We start from the raw sequence: 24,025 nt of genomic DNA on the forward strand, positions 1-24,025 counted from the left end.
CATATTTAAAAACCTGCAGCCACATGGCCCTTTGTGGAATAGTTTGGAGACCCCTGCAATAGAGGTTTACACAGTGAGGTCAAGTTTCAAAAATATGGTCTCACTACAATTAATTGGTTTCTGTGCGGAATACAATTGGCCTATTGAATGCACAAGAGTCTTAGCTTTCCGGTCATACCTAATTTATGCAGTTCCAAGACTGTTTATGGACCCCAACATGCAGAAATACTCAAATTCACCATTTTTATATGCAAAAATGATTTATACTCCATAAAAATAAAAAACTGCATGCTTTTTGCCCAAAAACCCTATGGGATTTGCATAAAATGCCATGGCATCCCTTTACAAATAGCCATGCCAGTTTTTCCACCCCAAAAAATGCCTAATTGGCCTCCTTCAAAATAAACAGTAATGTCGACATACAGCCACTAGGAGGTTTAGTGACCCCCCTGAACCTAAACAAGCATTATTCCTTATGATTGCAATACATATCCAGATGGTCTTTTATCCATAATCGTTACTCTTGAGTACTACTAGCTAACAGCTATTTTAAAAACTATGGCCTCAAACATTACCATAGATTTGAATAATAATCTAACTGAAATTCTCAACAAAAACTTCCAAGGAAACTTTTATGCAACGTTGGACTACAGTAAATTGGATGGACAGATGGGCTTGTTTTGTTTTTTTTGTCACTTCTGCCAACAATTTGTATTATGATGCATTAAGTTAAGTGACATGAAATAAAGGAATTAAAGTTTCTGCATTACATAGTATGCTGCAACCAGAAAAGAGATTGTGCTACAATGATAATAGAGTCTAACGAAATGCTTGTACAACTAGAAAAGCGATAATGAAAGAAGAAAATGGAAAAAAAACATGTATGGTATTTTGGTGTGTATGTGCAAGGAAGATTTGTATTTAAAAATAAAATCATCCCAACAGAACTATGCTCCAGGCAGCAACTTGTCCTGCTCACAACCTCTCCACACGGCCTCCAACAAACAGAGAGATATGACAAGAGTCAACATTGGTCTAGGTTAGTCAACATGTCCATTTGTTTTGGTTATGATGCTGGTGCTCTAGTGCGACATCTAGTGGCTGAATGTCGTTTGTAGCACCTTTTAAACATTCTAGTAGTTGGACAAATACCTGCTCCACATTCAACCCAGGATACATGTGTGATGCTTTGTTTGACGTGGTAACATTTTGGTGTGGTGAAGCAAGGTGCTAATACATCTTTCCACCAACACTTTTGCTTTGAAAGGTCCTTAATGTGTCGAGTCTTCTGCTTTGAGCGTCTAGGTTGAAATAATGTGACTACTTCTCATTCCGTTCACATTTAATAACAGTTATCTTGCATTCGGCCAATACATTATACTTCTGACAAAAGATTACAGTAGGTTGTAATCTTCAGTTGCACACTGTGCTTGTAAGTTGTTGTTTATGGTTTGCACATATCTATTTTTAGGGGCAAATGAGAGTGAAATACTTGCACTGCAGAGCCCTGATATGTTGAGCTTTTTTGGCAAACAGTTGCTATTTTGCTTAAAAGCTGGGTGGTGGGGACTGCAGAGTGATCTACATTTAGCAGTAATTCACCAAGAAAAAAAAACTTTAAGGTAGTATGGATATAATAAATGTAGGATTTAAATCATTCAGCTCTTTAAAAACAGCTTTGTAAATGTTTTACATACTCAAACACATTTGTTAGACCTCAAGGACATGTTATGTTGAGTGATACTCGGTGTACACCTTTGTTTGTTTAAAAAAACTCTACAGTGCCTCTTCCAGTCAGAGATCTTTGTTAAGGCAGACAACTTTGTTTTCATGATGTAAACCTGCAGGAACACTCTAAACACATACAGCTTGTAATAGTTGTTGATTCCTTCATTCCTCAGACAGTTACTTAAAGAGGATAATTTTATTTAGTTTAACTCCAAGCAGACTGAACAGGACAGAACAAAGGATTCAACCAAGACTGAGCTGCAGGGTTAAAATACAAATAAATTGGTATGAGGATAGGATGGGGAAAACACACAGGAACAGACAAGGAAGTGATTGGCTGGGGAAGGCAATGGGAGCAGGGCTGGGTTAATGAGTATTGATTCAGGACAGGTGTGGAGGGAAGTGTGGCGGAGGTCAAAGTATGCCAGCAGAGTGAAAATGGTTGGTGTTATTTATTGTACAGACAGGCAGACAGACTTTATTGTCCTGCATGGAATTTGTTTTCAAAAGCCAGTGCATATGCAATAACCACACCAGGCTGTACAGAATACCCATAACATTTAATTCCCCGCCTGTCATAACACACGTAGGCCATCACTCGCGCAGGGAGGCAGTTTGTTAAACGCTGCTATGGCAGAAATGACAAAACCTGTTTTATATGGATAGGGAGGTGTGCGAAATGAAATTAAGTTAAATGAAATACATCACAAAACCATCTAAATGCCGATTTACTGGGCTATATAGTCTATTCGTTATAGGCATTTGTTTTGCAATAAACAGAAAAGAATGTGTGAGATTGTTTCCAGTAACCATATTTAAAACAAAAATCCGTAAATTGACAAGAGAATGACATGCTTGCAGTGCATGCGCGTTCACGCGAAGAGGAGTCAGATTCTGCGGGGGAGTCGGAAAATACCACAACACCGGTGTCGTGCCAAAAAGTGATCGTCTGCCAGAATCTGATTTGCGGCCGCGGGAGCGCGCACAGCAGCCCGTTGAGCGGTAGCGCTATAAAACGTCTGATTTTCTTTGGATTAAATGGTCATAATATGCATATACACACAATTATCACACAATATCACAACTGTGGCCAAAAGAAGTGTAGTTTGTAGCGAAATAAGACATGGCAATTACGTGATAGACATGTCTCTACAGTGTGTTTGATTTATGGGTGTGTTTTCAAGAAATTATCACTTTTGCAATGATCCTTGTGACTGCATTGTTTTTTATCTGATCTGGGCCCTACGTAGTATTTGCTTCCCATGTTTGGATGTGTTTTGTATATCTAATATTATTGTTTATGCCTACTATTAAAATAACAAACAGTTTTCACCTGCCAAAAATTGATTGGAGGCCAAATGCAGTTACTGAATGGTGATTTCTGCCTAAATATGACTTGATCTCATTCAAGAGCTTCATAATATAAACACTAGAGCTCACAGGACACTTTGAAACTCTTTTAAAGGACCATTTCAACACAAAATGGGCTTTTTCACCTGCCAAAAATTGATTGGAGGCCAAATGCAGTTACTGAATGGTGATTTCTGCCTAAAAATGACTTGATCTCATTCAAGAGCTTCATAATATAAACACTAGAGCTCACAGGATAGTTTGGAACTCTTTTAAAGGACCATTACTACACAAAATGGGCTTTTTCACCTGCCAAAAAATGATTGGAGGCCAAACGCAGTTACTGAATGGTGATTTCTGCCTAAAAATGACTTGATCTCATTCATGAGCTTCATAATATAAACACTAGAGCTCACAGGATAGTTTGGAACTCTTTTAAAGGACCATTACTACACAAAATGGGCTTTTTCACCTGCCAAAAAATGATTGGAGGCCAAACGCAGTTACTGAATGGTGATTTCTGCCTAAAAATGACTTGATCTCATTCATGAGCTTCATAATATAAACACTAGAGCTCACAGGATAGTTTGGAACTCTTTTAAAGGACCATTTCAACACAAAATGGGCTTTTTCACCTGCCAAAAATTGATTGGAGGCCAAATGCAGTTACTGAATGGTGATTTCTGCCTAAAAATGACTTGATCTCATTCAAGAGCTTCATAATATAAACACTAGAGCTCACAGGATAGTTTGGAACTCTTTTAAAGGACCATTACTACACAAAATGGGCTTTTTCACCTGCCAAAAAATGATTGGAGGCCAAACGCAGTTACTGAATGGTGATTTCTGCCTAAAAATGACTTGATCTCATTCAAGAGCTTCATAATATAAACACTAGAGCTCACAGGATAGTTTGGAACTCTTTTAAAGGACCATTACTACACAAAATGGGCTTTTTCACCTGCCAAAAAATGATTATTGCCATTAATTTGATAATGAAAAGTGTTTTCTTGCTTTAAATGACTTCCTATTATTCAACAGAGCAATATTTAGCTCATTATAGATTAACCTTTACTCTGTACCCTCTGGAAATGGTGTAAAGGGCCAATGCTACGCAGAAAATGCAGTTTTTTACTTGCCAAAAATTGATTCCGGCTCCAAATTTGATACTGAAAATGGTTTTCTGCCACGATATGTCTACATGTAACTCTTCAGAGTTATATTTACCTGATTATACCTTAACCAGTACTTAACTGTTGAATGTCTGCCACATGACTTTAAAAATATAGAACTTTCCTAGACTTTCACTATTTCCTTTTTCAAAAGTCTTACTTTATGAAAACCCTGATTTTTTTCATTTCTCAATGTGAATCTCAGTTTTAAAGCAAATAAGGAAAAAAACAAGTTAACAGTTATACTAATATTGTTTCCCAGTGCTGTAGTAAACATTTGTAAAAGATTTAGCCTTTTACAACGCTTTCTGTACTTACAAGTCAAAGTTATGTCTGTAATTACTTCATCATTCTCCATTTTCATGCTTTATTCCAATAAAAATGTGGTTTGAAACTGTAAGAAACTTTGCATATTTTGCTGTTATCAAAATTTTAATGACATTGATGCAATGGACATTTAAAATGTTCATTTTATTAAAAGACTGTTCAAGTAACGTTGCACCAATTTTTACTGCATGTCTTTTAGATCATTCATAGATCATTCATGAGACACAGGGGGCTAAATCCCTCAAGATTAATTTAAAATTATGCAATGTCCTGTGGGGCCTATGCATTGAAGGTTTGTATTACAGTATGATTAAGCATACTATAAGAATTTGAATGAAAGTAATGTTTAATCACAAGCAGCAAAAGCTCTTGGGTCATCAAAATAGCAAGTTTAATTAATAATGTGCACACTGTCTATTGATGATTTGATGTAGTCAATCTAGAAACATTTACGTAGAGACGTCTGAAAGTTGTAACATGTATAAGTTGAAGCTAATGTCAGTCACATTAACTCTATCATTGATTAGATGATCTAAACTCTGAACTTTGCCTTAAATGTTTGACGTTACACAAAAGCATGTTTAATAACCATGCATGGATGCAACGGCATTACAACTAAATTCATTAAAAAATTGCACGGAAGAGGTGCAATGCTTGTTTTTGTCAGTACAGCTAAGAGTATTACTCAAAAGTAGGGTTATTTGATATACAGAGGAAGAAAGAATGTAAAATAGTTAAGAATGTTCTGGCATTCCAATTTTACATGAACTGGGTTGCTTTAATTAATTAAAATTACACAAAGATTAAAGCTAGTGTTGGTGTTGGGCATTGTATAGTTCAATGACATTCAAATGATTATTTTAAGATTACTGTTCCTTCCCATGATAAATCCATTCTTGCATCTTTTATTCACAGTTTGCTGAGTGCATCTTGGGTGGACTGCCCTTGGAGTTTGACAACTCCACTACAGGTGTCTTCAATATAAGAGAGTGCATTGCAGTCTCTCTTCTTGAGAATACAGGTTTTTCTTTTTTCTTACATTTTAAAATGAGCATATATTAGGCTCATTTGCTCTGACAAACATTGCTCATGGTTAAGAAAATTATCTTTATTCCTTGTTTTGGCAGATGACTTGTCAAACCTGTGTCATGTCTGTGGGGAGCTGGATGGGGACACCAATTGGGTAACTGCTTACGTTTTCCTTGTCCTTCTTAAGCTTTTTTTTTTTAATCCAAACATTATTTCTAATTTCATAAAAAAAATGAATACACAAAACAAAATACACTTTAGTGTTTAATATTATAAATGTCTAATAATTTCAGATTGGCTGTGACATGTGCCCACGGTGGTATCATAGGACGTGTACAAAGAAGACTGACAGAGGAAAAAAGACATTTATTTGTGCAGCATGCCAGTAGCAAGGGTAGCTACTGGCTGGTAACCCCAATTGTATATAGTTGCATTTTGTTTATCTAATGTATATAGTAGTATTTTTGTATATATTTGTTAGCATGCTGTTAAGACATTTTATGACAGTTAATAGTTCATAGTTCATGTATGTAAGTATGTATGTATGTATGTATGTAAATAATAATAATATTTTGTGATGACATGTATGGAGTGGCTTACTTATTTTAAGACGCTGTTTCTATGGTCATAAAGTAGGAACATTGTTTTATTGAAGACATTCAACAGTAAAGTACTGGTTAAGGTATAATCAGGTAAATATAACTGAAGAGTTACATGTAGACATATCGTGGCAGAAAACCATTTTCAGTATCAAATTTGGAACCGGAATCAATTTTTTGCAAGTAAAAAACTGCATTTTCTGCGTAGCATTGGCCCTTTACACCATTTCCAGAGGGTACAGAGTAAAGGTTAATCTATAATGAGCTAAATATTGCTCTGTTGAATAATAGGAAGTCATTTAAAGCAAGAAAACACTTTTCATTATCAAATTAATGGCAATAATCATTTTTTGGCAGGTGAAAAAGCCCATTTTGTGTAGTAATGGTCCTTTAAAAGAGTTCCAAACTATCCTGTGAGCTCTAGTGTTTATATTATGAAGCTCATGAATGAGATCAAGTCATTTTTAGGCAGAAATCACCATTCAGTAACTGCGTTTGGCCTCCAATCATTTTTTGGCAGGTGAAAAAGCCCATTTTGTGTAGTAATGGTCCTTTAAAAGAGTTCCAAACTATCCTGTGAGCTCTAGTGTTTATATTATGAAGCTCTTGAATGAGATCAAGTCATTTTTAGGCAGAAATCACCATTCAGTAACTGCATTTGGCCTCCAATCAATTTTTGGCAGGTGAAAAAGCCCATTTTGTGTTGAAATGGTCCTTTAAAAGAGTTTCAAAGTGTCCTGTGAGCTCTAGTGTTTATATTATGAAGCTCTTGAATGAGATCAAGTCATATTTAGGCAGAAATCACCATTCAGTAACTGCATTTGGCCTCCAATCAATTTTTGGCAGGTGAAAACTGTTTGTTATTTTAATAGTAGGCATAAACAATAATATTAGATATACAAAACACATCCAAACATGGGAAGCAAATACTACGTAGGGCCCAGATCAGATAAAAAACAATGCAGTCACAAGGATCATTGCAAAAGTGATAATTTCTTGAAAACACACCCATAAATCAAACACACTGTAGAGACATGTCTATCACGTAATTGCCATGTCTTATTTCGCTACAAACTACACTTCTTTTGGCCACAGTTGTGATATTGTGTGATAATTGTGTGTATATGCATATTATGACCATTTAATCCAAAGAAAATCAGACGTTTTATAGCGCTACCGCTCAACGGGCTGCTGTGCGCGCTCCCGCGGCCGCAAATCAGATTCTGGCAGACGATCACTTTTTGGCACGACACCGGCTCCTCCAGGCCACATGTCGATGTGTCCTTGGGCAAGACACTTAACCCCAAATTGCTCCCGTTGCTGCGCCAACGGTGTGTAAATGAAAATGAATGGTTAACCTCCCGTGATGAGCAGGTACCCTGCGTGGTACCTCCTGCCGTCAGTGTATGAATGTGTGTGAATCTTTCTCATATACAGTCTATGGTGTGAATGGGTGAACGAGTTGTAATGTGAAGCGCTTTGAGTGGTCGCAAAGACTAGAAAGGCGCTATATAACTACAGTCCATTCCATTTAGCATCACATGAACAGTAGCTTGTCTTATTTTAAATTTGATTTTCGTTATTTAACTTTATTGACTTTTTTCTTTTGTGATAACTTTGATGCTCCTAGGTAAAAAAAGAAAAAGAAAAAAGAAAGCATTTTCCAGGGAAGGGAACATGACTACCTGTACAATGTAAATATAATGACAATATATTTGCTGACTACACAGGGCTACAGTCAAAACATCTATTGTAAGTTGCCTGTATAATGATGGGCTGACCTCTGGTGGTGCATGTTGTGTACTACAATACATGATATTAATAGTGTTCCTGTGTGAACAACATGGTATGACACAGCCTCGTGTGAATGTAGCGTAATCATTTTAGATGGCTGGCAATAACACTTTTGTTTATGTTTCTATTAAGTGTTTTGTGGCTGATACATTTTTAAATTAATATAAATATTTTTCTCACACTGACAGAAAATACCCAGTTTTCGGTGTGTAGTTTTGTGGTTTAAACAAATTCAAAAATTCATTCTTCCCTTTGTCAGTTAGGTTTCTAAATGGAAGCAGGTCAATGTCAGATAAAGTTTGAGCCGTTGGTAATCTGCGTCTTTGCACTGTGGTTGTAGGTCTGTGTGTGTTTGTTGTTTTTATTATGTTCTATCTTTTGTATTGCTCCATATGTATTATGGCTTTTATGGTTGTTTGTATTTATTTATTTTCAGTGGTTCGCCCAAGACAAATATCTTGCATAGTGGGACAATTAAGTTTATCTTTAATCTTGAATTATATGGCACAGTACCCCACAACCTTATCAACAAGGCTTTGGAGCACTTCCATATCCCAAACAACATTAGGCAGATGATCAGATGTGGGATCATTCAAACTGCTATTCAGCACTGCCATGTTCACCACCATGTGGCAGGATGCACAATCTCCCCCATCGTGGTCATCATGCAAATGAACCTTCTTATCACAACATCAGCAGCGGAGGACAGGTGATCTATGATGGCTGTTGGCTGGTCTTATGTATCTTTGCTCATGCTTCCTCCTCATTCCTCTGAACAGAAATGAGGAAGATGGAACAACCCTCATGATGGTGGACACTATCAAATGAAGAACAATTAAATAAGGAAAGGCCTAAACTCAACATAACAACAACACATCAAAATATTGTTGATATCAGGGTCACATTAAGATTTATACCAATATTATAATAAGCCATATGGTATGATACACCTTTATGTGTGAGCTTATTACACATATAATACCCGTCAGGCAGTGACACAGTTTTCTAAACAATAATGGCAGGTATGAGTATTGAGGTGCTTTTGCTAGATGAGCACATTTATACCACTCTTCATACAGAAGTTAATTCTGCTCTGTGACAAACTCCTCTGCTGGCTTAATGTCTTAAACAGGCTGTGTAACAAGCTCATTTTAAAACATGTTGGGTGTTGATAATGCTGATGCAAAACATTACCAGAATATTATTTTTTTTAGTGGTGTTAAAGGACAAGTCTAACATTTACTGAAGGAGGTGGCAATATTTAATTTAATAATAAACTGTGTATTGTGGACTGTGTCTCATACAAACTGTTGACAGTTGCTAAAACAGCTCTCCGAGTGTAAAGCCTTTCATCCTTGGAAGCTTCGAATGTGAAACTCTGCCTGTTGCATGTTATCTTATGTAATGTCAGATTGGAGCCAGGTAACATCTTCTGGGTATTCCTCAAGATATCAATAGCTTCTTTGTAGGTAGGTGCAGATGCAAGTCTGTCATCAATATAAAAATGTCTCACTACAAACTGCTTTGCATCAAAGCTGTGTTCTCACCCTTGAATACAGCCTCATACAACACATGGCCATGGCTAGTGAGGGGCTATTTCCAAAGACGCAAACTTTCATTCTATACTCTCACATTTTAGCTGAGGTTGTTGTCTATGAGGTAGTCTCTGTGGTCTTCTTGTACCACAAAACAATACAATATTTACTGTCATGTCATGAATGAGACAGACTGTTTTCTGAAATGTAAAAGGTTGTTGTTTAAATAAAGGCACTCCACCAAATGATGGTATGTACCAGTGTTATTTATGCTTTCTTACTTTTATTGGAGTAAAGAGTTGAATCAGTACATCTTTTTTACACAAGTGTCTGTAGTACCTTTGCCTCCTCTGAATACCACACAGGCAACTTTTCTCTTCCTTGCGTGCAAAGTAATTCCACACAGCTGACATAAGAGCACTAGGCTAATTCACTGTCACTTGCTGCAGCAGCTGCATTTCTGTTTACGGCCTGTCGCGCAAAGTTAAGTTGAGCATTTGGAGCTCAGGTATCGGATTGGATGGGCTATAGTTGCTTTTTTCAATATCCGATCCTGAAATTTTGACCAGTATTTGACCGATACCGATCCTGAGTATCGAATCGAACCATCCCTAGTATTGATTTTTATTAGAACTCCTTTCCACAGAAAAATGCAATGAATTTGCTTGTTTTTTCAGTGAAAAAATCCAGTCCATAAGGTTAAATATCAACACAAATCAACAAAACAATAAAATGACACAATCCCTAAGACCCCCCAGGAATCTCAACTGTGATGTCAGAATTTAAAACAGTTGACCAAAAAACCATAGAGGAAACAGTACAGCATCTAAAACCATCAACATGCTGTCTTGACACAATGCCATCAGATTTTTTAAAAACTATTGTGAACTCTGTCCAGATTAGTAACAAGTAATAAATAGCTCACTTCAATCAGGCACGTTTCCTAAACACCTAAAAGTAGCTGCCATTAAGCCACTCTAAAAAAGAAAACGTTGGATGCTTCCATGTTAACCAACTACAGACCTATCTCAAATCTTCCTTTTATAGCCAAGATCATTGAGAAAGTGGTTTTTAATCAACTCAGCAATTTCTTGAACTCCAGTGGCCTTTTTGACAAATTTCAATCAGGCTTATGACCTCACCACAGTACAGAAACAGCTCTTATTAGAATGTTAAATGACGTAAGGTTGAACACTGACTCAGGCAAGGTGTCAGTTCTGTCCTGTTGGATCTCAGTGCTGCGTTTGACACTGTGGATCACAGTATACTGTTGAACAGGTTGGAAACTTGGGCAGGACTCAGTGGAACAGTCCTAGACTGGTTCTGGTCCTACTTGGAAGAGCGGAGTTATTTTGTGACCATTGGACTGTTATGAATCCGATCGAGTGGCTATGACATGTGGAGTTCCTCAGGGGTCAGTTCTTGGACCACTTTTCCCGGTTTATTAAATCAAGAAAGGGAGGGAGGGATGCCTTTGCGTCTTAATTTTTCCCCCTTTTTACACAGAAATTAATTTGGCTCTGTTAAAAACTCCTCTGCTGTCTTAATGTCTTAGGCTGTGTAATAAGAGCTGATTTTACAACATGCTGGGTGTTGTCTGGCATTCTCAGATTATTGTGTTGTTTTTAACAGAATATAAGAAATAATCAAATGTTTACTGAAGGCTGTGGCAATATGTAATATCATAATAAACCGTGTCCTGTGGTCAGTGGATGACACCCAAGATTAAATAATCAAACCAGCCAGAAAATGTATAAAAAGACAACGTTTCCCTCTGCAAGACATCCTGCTACCTGCTACTGCAACTGCAAACTCATCTGATCATATCTGAAAACTCATCTGACAATAACTGGAAACTCATCTGATCATCACAGCAAGGTAATCTTTTCATTCTTGCCTCTCATCATAGCAGCAGCTTTACAAAAGACTCTTAATCTACTTTTGATTTTGTTTAATGTTAGATTTATTTGTCACTCATTGGCTGCAATTCCTACAAATTAAAAGTGTAGAGAAAAGTAAATTAAGACTTTATTTTACAGGTCTTCTAATTTTAATTAAGATTTATAACAAAGTTCAGGAATGGAGACCTCATACCTTCCCAATTTCTGCACAAGCAGTCCCACCCTATCCCCCTTCGTCTGATTTTGAATATACCACATCACGCTCAGTCATCCCAGCTTCCTGGAGAAATCCGCTGCCAACTTTCTGACCGTCAACCATATCCGGCCAGACCATTGCCCGCCGGAAGCACAGACTCAACCCGCATGGACTCAACCAGTTGAAGATCACTTTTCTCCACTCAGACTGAAAGTCCACAGTCTTCCAACTTTACAAGAACTGCAGCAAAACTCATTCATTCGTTTACTCATTCATTCGTTTGTTCATTTATTCGTTCGTTCTTTGCCCAGCGGCTACTGCAGCTCCAATACTAATGACCTCGACTACTTCAACTTTCATCCACACCACACTCTGCCCCCCCCCCTCCATCCCATCCCATCCCTTCCCCCATCCCCACAACCCTCACTTCTCCCACCCAACCCTACGACCCCTCGACCCTAACCTACATCCATTCGACCCTCATCCCCTCATCCCACCTCTCCAACCTTTCGACCCTCATCCCCCATCCCTTCTTCCCTATCCCTCAACCCTTTTTCCTTCCACATAATAAATACTTAAATATCTCATATCTTAGTTGGCGTGGTCTTTGTTAGTGAACTCAAATTTCCTGAAAATGTTCTGAATAATTTGCAGGTAACAGTACATTTTTAGGGAGTGTTAATGGAGAGGGTGGTGCAATTTTGGTACAAATTGTAAGAAACAACATTTAAAAGTATTAAGTTGTTTTTTTAAATTTTCGCTAAAACTCTCAGCTTTGAGTGTGTAGTGTTGTGTGTCAATGACAGGAAATGATGACTGGCATTTTTATCTATTTTGAGACTTTCTTTATACACCTAATGTGTAATACTAAAAAATGATTGTGAAAATAATAGAAATATTGCTATAAATGATATCTTTTATAGATAAAACAAATAATACATTTATCAAGTATAGATATTGACAGTAATTGTTAGCTGCAAACCTAACAGCATTGTCAAAGGTTTAAATATCTATGTCTTGTCACAATAATTAGCCTGCGTTCAACATTAAAAGCAATATTAAAACTACAATAAATATTTACTACATATATTGAAAATACTGTCCAAACATATGTTTAATTAATACTTTTAAACCTTTATCCACACTCTTAACCAGCGTGACCTACAATGAGTTCAATAACAGAATGGGTTTGCATGTGAGACTTTCACTGTAATGCTCACATGTAGTGATGTTTAGGACCATGCAGTAAATGTATTCTGTTTTTCCCCAGATGGCTTCCTGTTTTCTCTTGGTTTTCCTCCTCTGCATAACCATGGCCAGTGGATTTTTTTTCCCAGTAAGTATTTAAGTCTCTCTTTTGTTTTGTTAGTTTTTGCTCAAATGTCACTAGTTTCAGACTAGGATGTACTGCTGTCCGTTCACATTAAAACAGAGAACACATCACTGATTGAATGTAGAGTCAGGTATGTAAAAGTCAATCACAAATACTGTTTGCTTCCATTAAAAACCAGCTGGTGAAATACCAGGTAGTTATTTCACTTCATCTTATCACCATATTTACACATATTTTTACTCACAGTTACTAATAAGGAATAAATATATACAAACAGTCATTGGATGTGTGTAATAAAGTGCTCATCCTCAAAGGCTTCTCCTTGGTGTATGGTGGCTTTTTTGTACTGAATTTGTTCTTTGATTTGGACAAAAGCATCTGCTAAAATGAATGATGTAAATGCACTACCTGTGGAGTGGAAAATGGTAAATAGTGTTGAAATGTTATATAGATGAATTGATTTGAAAATATAGTTTCTAAATTCTATATATTTGTAAATTAGATATTTTTGAATCAAACTCAGTTGGACTGAAAACATGATTTGAATATGTCACCACTAACTGTAATGTGTATTTTCCATAATTTTTTACCACTTAATAGAAAAAAAACAAATAATCTACTAACTGCAAACATGATCGAGAAACCTTTTACAAAATGAGTATAGATATTATATGATAAAACATGAAACAAAAATGTACATTTTATGCTGATCTAATGAATGTGTTGTTCATTTTCACAGTTCCACAAAGTGGTAACCCACAGACATGGTTGGTAGATCTGTTTAAACTTGCATTTCTTTGTATGTTGTGTTTTCAGATACTTTCTGTGGCAGACGTTCATACTGACTAATGTTTTTATATAATTTGTTTTACGTTATAGTGCAGGTTCATCGCCATTATCATCACCATACTTATCACCATGCTTATCACCATGCTTATCACCATCGTTATCACCATGCTTATCACCATCGTTATCACCATGCTTATCACAACGTTCATCGCTTGGGTTCATACCACTGTCCTAGTGGTTGGACTAAGTATGGCTCTCGCTGTTTCTTGGTTCGCAACTACAAACGTACCGCAGCTGACGCAGAGGTTAATCACTCTTTACTGTTACCCATGATAACCATGTTTTAGCTATATAGACCCTGTATGCATTTCTCTCTTCTCTTTCAGCTCATTCTTCTTTGTCTACTTTCTGTTAGACATTTCACATTGCTTTTCTCTTACTCCCCCTGTCAGAGAAACTGCGTTGCTCTTGGTGGGAACTTGGCCTCAATCCACAGTCACAGAGAAAACGTGTTCGTCAGGAACCTGATTTACACAAAATGTCGCTCATATGCACATGCCTGGGTAGGGATGTATGATGCAATTCAGGTGAGACATTTTTGGAGTGTTTTCAAACCTACATTTTTTAGTCTGTTTAAATTGGATACTGGTGCAGACTGAAAAAAAAGAGAAGCCATTTAGAGGGATTCATGTTACAAATGAATTGCTTGTTTGTTTGTGCTGCTAATGTGATCCAACCTCTGTGCATTTTCTTGCTCCCACCCCAAACACATCTGACCAATGTGCGAAATGAACAGAATATTCTTTTGTGGCTTTTTGTGATGAATTTTGTTTCACTCTCTTTTTTTCCTGTGCGAAAAGAAACAAGTAAAAGACGCAAACAGTTTACCAACTTATTCACTGATTCAGACCAGAGAAATCCAACAAGGGTTTGCAAATGCCCTGAAACACAGAAACTGATGCAGCTATCAGTTGTACAACCAATGGAGTAGCTTGTTGCTACATAACGAATTAAAGGATAGATTCACAATTGTTTGAATGTGTCATGAAACAAACGGTGCACAAATGAAGCTGTTTTATCTTAAATCATTATTCTTACTAAAACAGAACATTGAAACATCTCTTTCTGATGTGCTTTCAACACAAATAATGGGGACAAAATCCCCAGTTGCAATGAGGAAGGAGGCAACTCTGGATATAACACTGTCACATTTTAATGCTCAGATCATGTCAGACATACAAGCTGCTGTAGAGGAGTTAGCCCTGAACAGAGGGGCAAATACTTTCTATCTTCATCACACTTCTCTAGGAGTTTTTAGGAGACTAATCTATGCATGATTATACCCAAACAGACATGGTAAGATCTGTTTCAGAATAAACACATGTTCTTGTTTCTCTTCACACAGGAGCACATTGTTCTGTAGGCTGTAGTTTCCCCCCATGAATTAATGCCAATAATGGTAAACCCTCAAACTCCTCCAGCAAATCAGTTGCTCAAAAATAAACTTTCTCTTTCAGGAGGGGAAGTGGTTGTGGACTGATGGTTCCAAGGTTAGATTCACAGCTTGGAGCCATGGAGAGCCAAACAATTACCGCCAAGAACACTGCACAGAGGTCAACTGGAAAGGTACCAATATTATTTCTTTGACGTCAAAAGCTGCTTCTCTTTTGTAGCCAGCACTGACCCTCGTTTTTGCTCGTTAAAATGTCAAACAACATGGGCCGAAGCTCATGTCTGATGTTACCAGTTAACGTTAAGTCCCTTTCTGGGCAAAAAGTGTTTTTCTTCTTGTTTTTTCATCTAGATGTTTGAGCTTCACTGTGCAGAATATTTAATGTGCAGTTTGACACTAGAAAACTGTTTTCACTTTCATCTGAAGGGGGAAAGTTTCACTGTGCTCACTGACAATTTTAGATTAAACTACCTACTATAGCTTTCAGTGATAGACATAGAGACATGTGTCACCCTGTAGTTTGCAGTGGAGCTGGTTTGAAACCCAGACTTGGAGTTTATGGTTCGGGACATTTTTTCTGTTTAGAGCCAGGACCTTTTAAATAAGGAGTGTAACCTTTCACGCACTGGGGAAACGCCCTGCTACATCTGAAACACTGAGTGCAGGCCAGGCATCATAGTCAAGGAACATTAAACTTAATGAAATATTGAAACAATAGTCCGACTCAGTGTGAGTCCAGGAGCCGGGAAGGGCAGCAGGTGAGCCAACTGTCGTTCACGACTGTCAATCTATGGCCACACGGCAGACATCAAAGCTACTGTAAGTCTTCAAATCTTATTAACGGAACAATAAGTTCTAAAATGACCACCAGCACATTTATTAGAGGACCTGGATTTAGCCCCTGAAACCATAATGATTCATTGGAAACTGACTCAGTGTATCTAGAGAGAATTTGATGCTTTTTGAATGGGAGTCAGTGGTGGCCATTGGTGGCACTTTAAGGGACTTCCACATCGGCTTCAGCCTCAACTCGTGGTAGCTGCCACATTGTACCTATGAGCATGACTTGAAGTTGTGAATTCACTAGTTTGGACTCAATAGTGGTCTGGTATTCAGTTTACACAAGTATGATATGGAAACTTGAAGCCTCCAGTGCATGAACACTGAGAATACACTTTACATGGGAGCGGGAGACTTCTTTGAAATAAAAACAGTTTTAAAAGCAGATTTTAACCAGATAATTGACTTGATTCCCACTGATTTTGTGGGAAAACCATATTATTATTCAAAATAGAGTATTTTATTTACATATTAAAACAGGTTTGGAGGGGATCTGATGACAGTGTAAAGGGAAATTTGGCAGCTGTTGAGTACAAAGATCACAAATTATGAAGAGTAATCTCTTAGATAAGCTTCAGATATTACACATTAAATGTAGAAAAATAATAATTTTCTCCAAAAGTAGCTTTCATTCTTGACTGTGTCTTTTTTATAGGAGCACGTTTCCCAGTTCAATCCCTGCATTAGAGAAATATAAATACACTTTGATAAGTAGGACAGTCAAACTCAGATGTTTATGCTGTTGTACTCTTTTCTTCTTACAGGATACAAGTGGAATGATGTCCGCTGTGACGTTCGGAGACCCTTTGTTTGTGCCAGGAAACTGTCTTGCCGCTAGGCATGAGCTGTCAGATGCTCCATTACAACATCACTTCCATGATGATTATACTTCCTCTTTCATACTTTAATAATAATGAACTTGATGATTATTCCAATTTAATGCATGAATAGCAATATCACTGTCCTGATCATTAATATCCTCTTTTTGATTATATCATTTACTCTCATATTTCTGCACTATGGGTGAAAAAAACTAATCGGGAACATAAATAAATATGATTTGTCAGCATAGTCGGTTTCTGTCATTGTCTTCATTTGACCTGTGTGCATGTGTGTAGCAGGTATTCCTCATGTTCTGAGAACATAAGTCTGTTTACACAGTCAAATGTGTAAACACTACAATTGGTTTAAATTTAAAGGGTAAAGTTTAAAGGAGTGTTTTCTTTTGACCCCCAAGATACATAAATATTGAGCTCTGGTGTGAGATGATTGTATAAAGAGGCAGCACAGATTGCATTGCAGGATGTGTGTTTATTGAATCAATTGAAATTTAAATCACATGTATCTTCCACCAGTGAAGTCATTAAGGTTTGACTTCCTGGTGACATGCATCATGAGTGGTGAAGTGACATCCTCATAGTAGATGTGTCTGCACATGGCGAGACTGTCATGGCTCTCTGGCACAAATGAAAGATCTCTTCAATTGGCACTTTCCATCATTGACATAATCTTCTTCTGTGGACACAGGTTTCAAAATGAACAAATGATAAAAGCACTTTAGAGGCTTCTTCTACAAATGGTTTGGCCAGAGCTTGTATAAACACAGTACAAATAATATTAAAGGTTATGTCACTTAATCAGTTAAAAAATATTTTTTTATTCTATTTTGAAAACCTAAAATTGATTTCTACAGAAGCCTGTAGGGGCCTGTACTACAAAACAAATTGAACATGATATATGAAGCTGGCTATCAACCAGCTCAGTCAACTCTGGGTTTGCTACCTGCAAGCACATTCTTTCTTTTTTTTTACAAGCACATTCATGTGAAACAGGGCAGGTTGTTCATGACATCATCACAGGCATGAATGACTGTTTTATCTCATATCATAGATGTACTATCTATGATATGAGATAAAACAGTGATACCAAGTACCTGCGAAACACTACCACACTACAAAACATTTTCAACTAAATAAAATGAGAATGACAACAGAATAAGGAGATGTTGAACACTTGACTTAATTTCTATGTATTAAGATTAGGCTAAGCCTTAAAATACATGTTGGTATTATTATTACTTCATTTTAGAGTGGTATATTAAATATTGCTATTTAACTCGATAATGAAGAAATTATTCACAAGTTAAACTTAGTATAAATTCCACCACCAGGTGGTGCTGTAGATTCAGTACGAAACTAGTTGTTAAAGCGTTGAAGAAAGAAGAAAACTCTGTTCAGTGTTGTACACAGCATGAGAGTAGCAGATTGTTTCTTTCATAGATATATATGCATATGTCTTTGGTTTATTTAGCAGCTGAGGAAACATACTGGTGGACTGTCACTGCCCACTTTATTACTTCCACGTCACATTCGGTATTTGGTACTTTCCCTTTCCGTGAAGATTGTGTAATTTTTAATGTGTTTCGGGAATGGTAAAAGTGATTGTTTTTTGGTCATTTGTGCTTTGCCCTCTCTTTGTGTGGCGTAACCCCCACACTCCAGTGTCTTGTGATGATCTAGATGAAAGTATGGTACAACCGTGGAGTTTGGAAGATGTCCTTTTTTGCCAATGTCTCGGATAAACAGAGCCTGATGCGCTTTCGCCCCATTGTTTCCAATTTTATTCGGACTTGGCATATAGTTGAATCAGAATGCAAGATATCCTGTAAATGGCATACACTGTCCCCTCTATTTAACAACGAGGGATTAATGATTGGAGGGAGACCCATCTCCAATTTATTTTTAAAAAGTTATTCCCAAAAAACCAGGCATAATTCTCCATTGGAAATAAATGGGAATTTTTTTCACCTAGCTCTCTCATACCTGCACGTAGAAATGTGATTCAAAACTTGTTCTCTCTCCAAAACACCAAACAGTTTTTACATAACATGTAAACATTTCAAACGAGGAGTGGAAATCACTTTTTCTTCAACGTTAGAGTGAAAGTTAGTTTGTTAGCTTGTCAGTTAGCTTGAGTGCGAGAAGCAGTAAAAAATAACCTTAATTTTTATTTTTAACTCGAGCTCACGGCCAAACCGTAATAAGGAGACAATTTTTTTCAAAATGTAGACATAGGTGTTGGGATTCATAAAATGTGACTTTGACAGGCGGGGTCTGCACAAAATTTAAACGGGGGGGGGGGGGGGGCGAGACCCGCAGCAACACCTGTCTCTCTCCCCATTGGCCCTAATGTAATCGTCTTTTTTTTTTTTCAAAAGAATCTCACTCTGTTTTCACACTGTGCTTACTCGCTCATTTGAAGGAATAACTGAATATAATAAACACTGTCAGAATCTGCTGGCTTCTGTGTCTCTCACGCTGTTTTCGGTTTTCGGACAGGAGTTATGGTTTACTCACAGTTTGCAATTGTTCGGGACCTTGTCAGAAGCCAAAGTCTGTGGGCATTTTGAAATTTTTTTCCAAGCAGATTCTCACATCGCCGTAGCAACCGTATGGCCTTAGCCTGTCGCTGGGCAGAAACTGAGCTACTAATTTGTGATTGGTTAATTCCTGTCTGTCTGTTTTGCCAGTTAACTGAGCTAATTCATTTGAATGGATTAATTCATGTTTACTGTGGACACAATAAATAGTTTTATTGTTTTGTATTGTAGTTATATGATTTGTGGTATATAAAAAGATTCAACATTTATCAATAGAAAATGAACAAAATGTGCATAATATAATTTCATACAACCAAGTAATTTAAAATAAAAAGTTAATTAAGTAATAAAATCTACTCTCTAAATGATTTGAAGATTTAATTAATAATTTCATAACAGTGATGTTCCTGTCTGTGGAAAAAATGAAGTAGACTTTAATTAATCAGTTTAAATAAATATTATTTATGCTTAAATATGATTCACATTCACTTAATATCTTCAGGAATGTTAAGTTGAGAATAAAGTACATTCATAAAGAAAAAATAAATCGTGTACTCGTCCGGGCAGTAGCCCCGTGGCACCCAAACTTTCCCTGGAATTTTCTAGTTTTTTACTGCTTCTCACACTCTAGCTAACTGCCGCTTCCACTCTAACTTTGAAGAAAAAGTGATTTCCACTCCTCGTTTGACTGCTCATAGTTTACATGTTATGTTAAAAGTGTTTGGTGTTTTGGAGAGAACACAAGTTTTCCTGCGTTTTAAAGTTTGAATGACGTTTCTACGTGCACGTATGACAGAGCTAGGTGACTCTGAAAAAAGGTGACATTTTTGGGGTTTTTCAAAAATTTCCCATTCATTTCCAATGGAAGAAATCTCCTGGTTTTTTGGGAATAACTTTGGGAAAAATTGGAATTTCAACACCAAAAGTCATAGCACCCCTCCCCCAATTGAGCCGCACGTTTTGATGTATATATTGTTGTGGTTTTCTCAAAGCTGTGGGAGGAGTTACGCGCCGAAAAACGGCGGAAGAATAAAAATAAGTATGGAGAAGAATAATAGTTGCCTCGGAGCTGAGCACCCGTGGCACTAATAAATATGGAGAAGAATAATAGTTGCCTCGGAGCTGAGCACCCGTGGCACTAATAAGGAGAGCCCCGAGGCACTCCTTTCCAGCTTTACTGGAATGGAGTGCCTCGGAGCTAGAACCCGTGGCACTAATAAATGGGTACGAGGATAGGATGGGGAAAACACACAGGAACAGACAAGGAAGTGATTGGCTGGGGAAGGCAATGGGAGCAGGGCTGGGTTAATGAGTATTGATTCAGGACAGGTGTGGAGGGAAGTGTGGCGGAAAAGGCAGGATGAGGATACAGGGGAAAACAGAAAATCAAAACCCCAATAAACAAAGTTCTTCCCAATGAAATGACACACAAAACCACAGTACCACACAAATGTAACATAACCTGAAAACACAGCACTTCAACCTCCCCCATCTGCAACAAACTAAACTAAAAACCCCAAAACACAAAAAGTCCAGAAAACAGATTTATGCCGACACTGTAATAAACAATATGGTGTGACACAGCCTTAGGTGTGAATGTAGCTAGTTTTGTGGTGGATGCAAGTTAAAATAATATAAATATTTTTCTTTAACTGACATTTTTCAGTGGGTAGTTTTGTGAGCCAAACTACATATGAGCACATTAGGTTGTCTCTTAAAAACTCTGGACAAGCAGATTATCCCTTACACTACCAAATTATATAAATCTTTCAAAGAAATGTAAGAATGAACAATTACACAGCATATATAGTATATGAAAAAAGGGAGACAGATTGCATTGCAGGATATGTGTTTATTGATTCAATTGAAATTAAATCACATTTATCATCCAGCAGTGAAGTCATTGAGGCTTGACTTCCTGGATCAAGTGACATAAATCATCAAGGGGGAAGTAACATCCTCATGGTAGATGTGTTGGCACAAGCAAGATTATTACTTTTCCATGGCACAAATGAAAGATTTCTTACGGTGGCACTTGATGTCATTGACAACATTTTTTCCTGTGGACAGAGTTTTAAAATAAACATGTCATGGAGAAAAACAATTGAATTCATGCAAATTATTTAGTAATTTATCCTATCTAGTCTCTACATAAAAAATATTTAACAATCAACAGTCAAAGCTATCAGACCATGGACAATCCAGCAGCTTCGGGTTAATACAGTTTGATTTTGGAAAGATTAACAGACACAGTATACTTTAGAGTTTTGTATGTTAAATAACATTATGTAGTTTATATGTTATATTTTTCCATATAACGTTGGCTCTTGATAGTTCAAACAGTTAGTAACTTATATATTGTATATTCAGTTTATTCACTAGGCGGCCTGTGGGCCAACTTCATCACACTGGTCTGCAATCAGTTTTGTTTATAAATAAAATTTAAAACATGAAGAAAAAAAATCAAGCGAATAATGAAAACCATTTTAGCCACAATAAATCTTTCAAGCCAGCAGAGTGCTCCTGTGTAATGTAAACTAGATCCTGTTCTACATTATCAGGTATGGTAGGTGGTGGTATGCAAACGCAAGAAATTCTGAACTTCAATAGCAGATGGCTCAATGCCACTATTAACGCTGAAAAAAGAAAACTCAATAATTAAAATCGTCAATTCAAAAGTAACTGGACTGAGAAATATGTGTACATTGAAACTGTTGAGGGCAAGCCAATGTGCTCTGCAATGAGTGCAGCTCAGTTACAAAGTAATCAAACCTGCAGAGACACTTCAAAATCAAACATCTCAGTTCTGATGCAATAATAGTTCAGGGAGATGTTTGGCCTCCAGACCCCGACTTTTCTGACAATATAGTTGAATAGAATTGCTGTATATCAGCATCTTCAATGATGCTTTGTTCTGTTAAATTTAGGCACACAAATTATTAATTTGAGATTACTTCTTTTTTTCCCTCTCTTTTTTTTTACTGCTAAACCAACAAAACCACAACACAGAAATGAGTTTGTACCTGCCCAGTTGATCTCCATGCACCATTCTCCTCCTGAATCATTGTTTGGTTCCCCAACACCCCACCCTTTGAAGTCGAAGTGTGAACCATCACTCCACAGCCACGCACCCACCTAAGGAAAAAGTTTTAAGGGTTAATTACACCTACTTAATTTTATGAATCACTATCTTGTGATCTATTCAACCACATCAGACCTAACAGCCTATATACCATAGCAGGAATGAAGAATTCATTGCAACAGATCCTCTTCATTATAAAAACTCACCTTTACTTTATCATAGCCTCCAAGCCAAGTTGTCTTGTCTTTTTTAGCCCTGATATGAATCAGCTTCCTGATGAAATTGCGCTCGGCAGTGGAGTGGATGGATGCCAGATTTCCACCATGAGAAGTGCAGGTACGCTGATGAGGGCGACAAGGTGGAAACCAAAAATGATGAAAAGAGTGAGGATATAATAGAAATAATACACAGATGGAGTGACTTGGATGAGGAGAAGTGAAAAGAGTTGAAAAGTTGAAGAGAGACAAAGGATATGGACATTACTGTACTGTACCGACATTAAAGAGAGCAAGCCCTGGTCATTGCTCTAATTAGTGATTAACCCTCAGTGAAACAGTATATTTAACAAAGAGTGATAAAGATAATCTTACATCTTTACTTTCTGGATCAATTCACTTGAGACTGACAGCTAATGGCAAACAGTTACCTCACAAATAAATAAGCTGTTTCAGAGTATATACCATAAATATATGTTTCTTGTAAACAGTTGTTGTTGTTATAATACCTCTGCATCAGCCCAGTCCTTTTCAACGTTGTAGAATGTGTAACAGCGCCCCTTAAAGTAACTCCAACCCAAAGGGCAACAATCTACAAAAGAAAAGTCAATTTGCAATAATTAGTTAGCATCACTGGCATGGCAGAAGTGTGACAGGAGTGAACCCTCCAACTGTCCTCCCCAATTTTTTTTTGCATCTATACTATTCAATAAACCCCAGCAAACATGAAGCTGTCCCAGTGAGAGGCAATCTTTAAATAATAGTACAATATTAATACACTGTGGTCAGACAGCGTCAGTTATTGCATTTTGAGCATTCACTTACCTTGGTCGTTATACTTCTCCTGTGGATGTAAAAATCACATGATTAATAATAAATACTGCTCAACCAAGAATTTCTCTCTTATTAAGAAAATATGTACCAAACTGTACCACCTTTGCTTCAATCCACAGTCCACTGGTCAAACAGAGGAGCACAATGACATAAAGACCGGATGCCATCAGTGTAAAGACACATTAAAGAAGTACATGCATTATTCAGATGGCTATACATGGACAACATGCACAATGTAATGATAATTTCACATATGTGTGGTTTAAGATTTGAAGAAATGTGGCATATCGCTGTTAAAAGAACAAAGTGGAATAAGGTTTGTTTTTTGGTAAAGCTTTATTTTACAGGTCCCCTAATTTTATACTTATTTACTGGAAAATGTTTTACTCTTTTGCAGGTTAATGTTTAGGATATGTAGTAAAAATAGAAGAAAAACATGGAAAAAGTTCTGGTTTGATTAAGTTGAGTT

At 37.1% G+C, this 24,025-nt stretch overlaps 2 protein-coding genes across 2 annotated transcripts; one reads left to right on the plus strand and one right to left on the minus strand.

Moving 5' to 3' along the window:
• The first annotated feature begins 2,579 nt into the window (after window positions 1–2,579).
• On the plus strand, window positions 2,580–15,426 carry LOC128357712 (galactose-specific lectin nattectin-like). The gene is made up of 4 exons (XM_053318082.1): window positions 2,580–2,730; window positions 13,844–14,058; window positions 14,206–14,340; window positions 15,271–15,426. Exons 1-4 carry the CDS (start codon window positions 2,580–2,582, stop codon window positions 15,424–15,426), a joined length of 657 nt encoding a protein of 218 aa, XP_053174057.1.
• A 6,821-nt stretch (window positions 15,427–22,247) lies between these two features.
• Window positions 22,248–23,723, minus strand: LOC128357713 (galactose-specific lectin nattectin-like). Its single transcript, XM_053318083.1, has 6 exons — window positions 23,655–23,723; window positions 23,548–23,566; window positions 23,232–23,314; window positions 22,714–22,848; window positions 22,449–22,560; window positions 22,248–22,339 (listed from the first exon to the last, which is right to left on the minus strand). Exons 1-6 carry the CDS (start codon window positions 23,721–23,723, stop codon window positions 22,248–22,250), a joined length of 510 nt encoding a protein of 169 aa, XP_053174058.1.
• Between the last annotated feature and the right edge of the window lie 302 nt (window positions 23,724–24,025).

The sequence above is a fragment of the Scomber japonicus genome, chromosome 4 (assembly GCF_027409825.1).
Source record: "Scomber japonicus isolate fScoJap1 chromosome 4, fScoJap1.pri, whole genome shotgun sequence".
NCBI classification, from domain to species: domain Eukaryota; kingdom Metazoa; phylum Chordata; class Actinopteri; order Scombriformes; family Scombridae; genus Scomber; species Scomber japonicus.